This window comes from Antechinus flavipes, chromosome 3 (genome assembly GCF_016432865.1).
Source record: "Antechinus flavipes isolate AdamAnt ecotype Samford, QLD, Australia chromosome 3, AdamAnt_v2, whole genome shotgun sequence".
Taxonomy (NCBI): domain Eukaryota; kingdom Metazoa; phylum Chordata; class Mammalia; order Dasyuromorphia; family Dasyuridae; genus Antechinus; species Antechinus flavipes.
Window position 1 is genome coordinate 30,392,319 of NC_067400.1, and position 6,000 is coordinate 30,398,318.

Here is a 6,000-nt window from a genome sequence, read left to right on the forward strand (position 1 = left end):
ACTTAAAAATAGCTAACCTTTATATAGTACTTTGATAATAACAATAACTATCATTTATATTGCACTTTAGCAATAATAGTAGTTTGCATTTATTTAGTGCTTTAATAATAGATAACCTGTATATAACACTTTGATAGTAATAATAGCTAACATTTATATAGCACTTTAATAATAATAATAATAATAGTTTGCATTTATTTAGTGCTTTAATAATAACACACCTGTATATGGCACTTTGATAATAACAATAGGTAACATTTACCTAGCACTTTAAAAATAATAATAGTTTGTATTTATTTATTTAGTGCTTTAATAATAGCTAACCTTTATATAGCACTCTGATAATAATAATAATAGCTAACATTTACATAGCATGTAATAGTTAAGATTTATATAGTGCTTTAATAATGATAATTAACATTTAGATAGTGCTTAATAATAGCTAACGTTTCTATAGCACTTGGGTAATAACAATAGTTATCATTTATATAGCACTTTACCAATAATAATAGTTTGCATTTATTTAGTGCTTTAATAATAGCGAACTATAATGTAACTATATATAATATATAATATTATAATAACTATGATAGCCAAATAACTGATAACAGTAGCTAATATTTATATAGCACTTTGATAATAGCAATAATTAACATTTACCTAGAACTTGATAATAATAGTAGCTAACATTTATGTAGCACTTTGATAGTAACAATAACTAACATTTACCTAGCACTTTAATAACAACAATAATTGTGAACATCTATATCGTGCTTTAATGACAGCTAACTTTTATGCAGCACTTACTCTGTATCTTCTCATTTAATCCTCATTACAATTCTGCAGGGAAGTGCTATCGTTACCTCATTTTACAGATGAGGAAACTGAGGCAAGCAGAGGCTGGGTTCAGCCTCAGGCAGGTCTTTCTGATTCTGGCATTATGGAGCCCCTCATTGCCCCATATGGACATAGGAGATTTTCCTGGTTCACCTGCCTTTGTGAAATGGATTAACAGTGACTTTCCCATTTCTCTCGCCAAGGTGTACAAAGGGGAAGAAGCAACCTTCCAAATCTCAGGCCTTCAGAGCAACACCGATTACCGATTCCGCGTGTGCGTGTGTCGCCGTTGCTTAGATACCTCACAGGAGCTGAGTGGAGCCTTCAGCCCTTCGGCCGCTTTTGTACTACAGCGGAATGAGACGATGCTCGCGGCAGAAACGGGGTGCTTCGACGATCCCAAAAGGAAGAGCCCAATGCCTACTGATGGACAATTTGCAGCCCTCATCGTCCTTGGCTTCGCGGGCCTGTCTGTTTTGTTTGCCTTTATATTACAATACTTCTTAATGAAGTAGACCAGTCCAACAGAGTCCGAGGTATGAATTTAGGTAATGCTACGCATTGTAATACACACATTTATCCAGATAGTTCTTTTTAAAAAAATTTTTTTTAAAAACCTTTTTTGTTCTTTGATTTATATACTTCTCTTGTTTTACAGTTCTAGCTAGGAATAAACTATCAGTGTTTTGGTGCACCTTTTTGAAATGCAAAACTAGGAAGAGGTTCAACTGGATCAATAAGCAAACCAGATACCAAAAGCAAGCTTTCCTCGCGCTGAATTTTCTTTTCATTTTTTTCTTTCAATTTGCTTTATACTGTTTTCACCGGTGTCTCTCTCAATCTTCGATTTTATATGTTACCGTTCAGTAGACGATAATCACCAGTCACTTCTTTATGTCTTTTTTTTTTTTTAATCATCATATACTTGTAAACATTAATCAGTTACAATGTGTGTAGCGATAGGGCCAGAGTTTTGTTATAAGTGAACGAGACGAGGTATTTGGAGTATCGCCAACAGCATGAGACTGATTCACTACAAGGCATCTGCCCTAAGCACCATTTACTGTTTATTTTTATTTTTATTTTTATTTTTTTGTCACTCAGTTATTTAACGATGATTAGTTCATTTAAATCAGAACATGTACTACAGGCTAAAATATTTTTATAATCTGTTATTCTTATAATTTTTAACACTATGAAACTGCCTCTATAAAAAAAATCAAGTAACCAAAATGCATATCAATGATGGCGCATTCTAGATTTTTCCCATGTCAATCCATAGCAGTAACTTTAAAGAGGGCATTGTGCAATAGCTAGCTAGTTATCTCCTTGGTCAGCTGTCTGAAAGCTGCTTTACCTTGTTTGTCTAGCCTTGTATATATATAACTACTCCTAATCTAATCACTAGATTTTATTATATTCTGTTACATTGGACATGAATTATGTGACTAGGACTGGTGACAGCTTCCTGCCTCTGCTGATTGCAGGCAATTTTACACTAACCATGAGCAGTCTCTCTTTCTCTCTCTCTCTGTCTCTCTCCTCTCTCTCCTCTCTCTCTTCTCTCTCTTCTCTCTCTCTCCTCTCTTCTATCTTCTCTCAGCCTATCTGTCTCTTTTTTACTTTGTTTCTCCTCTCTCTCTGTGTCTTTCTCTCCCTGTGTTTCTGTTTCTCTGTCTTTCTCTCTTTCCCTCACATGTGCTGTTGCTCACTCTCTCTAATTCTCACTTTGTTCCTCTTCTGTCTCTCCCTCTCTCTTTCCCTGTCTCTCTTCCTTCACCTTGTCAGCTCATTATTTTTGGAAGATTCACTGGTAGACCGATGGTTGTCTCGTTCTTTGAGGTATCGATGAAGTGATTGCATTCCAGTATCTTTAATCAATACACACAAGCCTATTCTAACAGAGCAGATCAAAATTGACAAGATGAAAGAAAAAATCAACTAAATTTGTAGTTTGTCTAACCATGTTTTGACCTGGCTATCCATACATGCACAGGGAGCGAGTGGGATAATCTGGTGGTAACACAGGGTATTGGGAGTTAGGAGCCCTAGATTCTGTCCCTGGTTCTGTCACTAACTTGCTGCGTGACCTTAAAAAGTCACTTTAACCTCTGTGCCTCAGTTTCCCCAGCTATTGAAAACAAGACTGGGGATTCTAATACTTGTTTGTAAGTGCTTTGAGAGCCTCGGACAACAGGTGCTATAGGCTGCATGCAAAGCATTATTCTGACATGCTGATTTGGAGTCATGAGATAATTGATTTTTTTTTTTAAACCCAAAGTCAGTGGACTATTTATATGAAGTCAGTAACGTAAGAGTACCTCAGGGACATTTCAGAGTTGGAGGTGCAAATTATTCCAAAAGGGTGCAACAGACACAGTGTAATCCCCTGCTTTTGTTTTATTTTTTGTTTGTTTTTTGTATATTTTTGCTACTTGGTTTGGCTTGGTCATAGCTCCGTCATGCTTGGTCTACGTTGTCTGCAATGCCGTGTCCTCCTGTACTAGCGTGAGATTCCCATCACCAAAGTCATGGGGAAAACCAACCATACCTTTGTTTGGGATTTATTTATACTATATTCTGCATTCAGTACTTTAAATACCAATTACAGTGCAATCTTTTATTTATTGTAAAAAAAAAATAATAAAAAGTGTACTTATGTACTAATTGTCCCTCGTAGCATGTTATATTTTTTTTTGTCTTGTTTTATAATGTTGTAATTTTAGGTCAGTTCTTTTTTTTTCTCCCTGGCAACATTGGTAGTGTTATTAATCTTTTGACATTTTCTTGTGTTTTTAAAGATGAGAGCATCTAGTATATTCAATGCCAAAAACAAAAAAATAAATAACAAAAATAAAAATAAAAAACAACCCATGATCAGTGATTGCAAAGTTTACATGTATCCAGAAATCATAATCATCTCTTGGAAGGAAGTGCTAAGATCCACAAATCATGCTATCTGCCTAGATCATTGTAGGACATAGTAGAGTTTGATATTTTGTCATGAACAGGAAGAATGAGTTGAATTAGCCTGGCAAATGAGTAGCATCAAGGTCTCTTTTTGCCAAAGTTCTACCATTTTGAAATTTACCCCCTTGTAATTTTAATGGATTTGCCATAAAAACCATTCAGGCCTATTAGTTACATTTGGGAAGCAGGTATTTTTTTTTAAAGGCACTCTTTTGAAGCAATGAATATTCAATTTAATTACAGTTTTCAGCCCTTGTCCCTTCTGCATCACCTATAAATTTAAATAAAATCTTCTCCGTTGGGTGAGTGCTTCAAAACTGCTGCTATAGCAAAATCCTTTATATTGGTTTGTGTATGCATGTGTGTGCGTGTATATGTGTGTATCTGTTGTGTGTGTTTGTGTATGTAATAGGGTGATAATAGTTTGTGCCAAATGGCCATTTGACCATTTTTATGATTTTTGAAAGTCTTTTGTCTTGCCACCAATAAACTGAAATAGTTGAAACTGAAGCCTGAAACATTTCATATTATTGCTGCCCAGAGTCATTGGAATGAAAAATCAAGCTCTGGGTTTAGAGCTGGAAGATGTAGGTTCAAATACCAGCTCTATTCTTTATCCTTTCTGTGACCTTGCGTAAGCCCTAAACCTCTCAACCTCGGTGTTCTAACTATAAAATGAGGGGGTTATCCCCCTCAAATCTAAATCCAGTAGGATCCTGCTTGTTAGCACAGTGAATGTCAGGAAATGGTTACTCTGCTTAGCAAAACACTCATACACACACACACACACACACACACACACACACACACACACACACTGCTGAGGCCTTCGCCTCCCCCTTAGCACCGAGCACAGTGCCTTGTACACAACAGGTGCTCAATACACATTCACTGACTTGAGTTAAATGTTACCGTAGGCCTCCAATGTACACAGGACAATAAACAAAAGTGTACAATTACTGTTGCTGTGCCCTTTAAAATGTGTAGAAATAAATGACTTCTTGATGCTCTTAACTTCTCCCAGTATGTCAAATCCTTCAACCCCTGCCTTGACAAGTACCAGTAACATGAAGCAAAAAATCTGAATCCTTAAAGAAATTGTTAAATTGGGGGAAAGTGAGCCTTTTTAAGGGGAAACATTGTTTTTTTTCATATTCTCTGTCTTGTTTTTATCAACTTGAAACATTGAGGATCTTCTAATCTTGGTTGGTTAGCTACGGTAACTCAGTATTCATGTCAAAATTGAAAAGTGCCCTAGCTGAAGTGTTTGAATGTTTTCCTTGCACAAATCTTTAAATTGAAAGACAAAAAATGGTTTACCTCACTGTTGGACATACATTCCAAGCTTTTCAACTTTAAGAGAGAAATAATCATAAGTTTTTTTCCTGTATTGTAAATTTTAGACTATTTCACATGCATTGTATTAAAACTGCCATATCAATTTTAATGTATAGATTTTGCAAATATTACACTATATGTAATACCTAACTGTATCTGTAGTGTATATGTAATATATTTATGCTCAATAAATGTTTTAATTCTTTCTGACTCGAGTAGGAATTTTTATTATGGCACGCATATAATTTCTTTGTTTCTAATTGTAAGTATTTTAAGAAGGAAAATGCCCCTCCAAATGGTACTTTTCCTTGTAGAATCAAATCCTTACCCAAATCGAAGGGACCTCCAACATAAACTAGTCTACCCTATTTCTCAACAAGAATCCCCTGCCTCCATTTAATGGGGAAGCCCACTCCCTCCAGAGATTTCTGAAAACTCATGATTGTTAGAAAGTCTCATTTGGCTTTGCAGCCCAGCTATCTAGTCCTGCCCTCACTAGCTTAAATCCCTAATGTGTATGATGGAGCTCAAATACCTTTAGAGGTAATTATCATGTCCCTGGTGAGCTTTCTCTTCGCCAGGCTCAACTTTCTCTGGTTTTTCAACCAATTCTCCTATGCCACAGACTGAAGACTCTTCAATTATCTTAGTTGTCTTCTTGAACCCTCTCTTAACTCATTCATGGCTTTGCTGAACTAACATTCCACATGTGATCTCACCAGGGCAGCATATAACTTATTTTTAGATACCACACCTCTCACTGCAGTCAAAGATGGCATTAGCAGTCTGCCATATTATGCTTCAAATTGGGACTAGGCAAGCTTACTCTATCCTGATACTTAAACTGCCTTTAAC

At 35.9% G+C, this 6,000-nt stretch overlaps 1 protein-coding gene across 2 annotated transcripts in view; it reads left to right on the forward strand.

The window, feature by feature from the left end:
* Positions 1-1,915, forward strand: part of FNDC3B (fibronectin type III domain containing 3B) — a 366,338-nt gene extending 364,423 nt beyond the window's left edge. For both annotated transcript variants that reach the window (XM_051983177.1, XM_051983178.1), the window contains exon 26: positions 1,041-1,915. In XM_051983177.1, coding sequence (XP_051839137.1) covers positions 1,041-1,352 — 312 coding nt within the window. In that variant the 3' untranslated portion in view covers positions 1,353-1,915. The remainder of the gene's footprint in view (positions 1-1,040) is intronic.
* Positions 1,916-6,000: the final 4,085 nt, after the last annotated feature.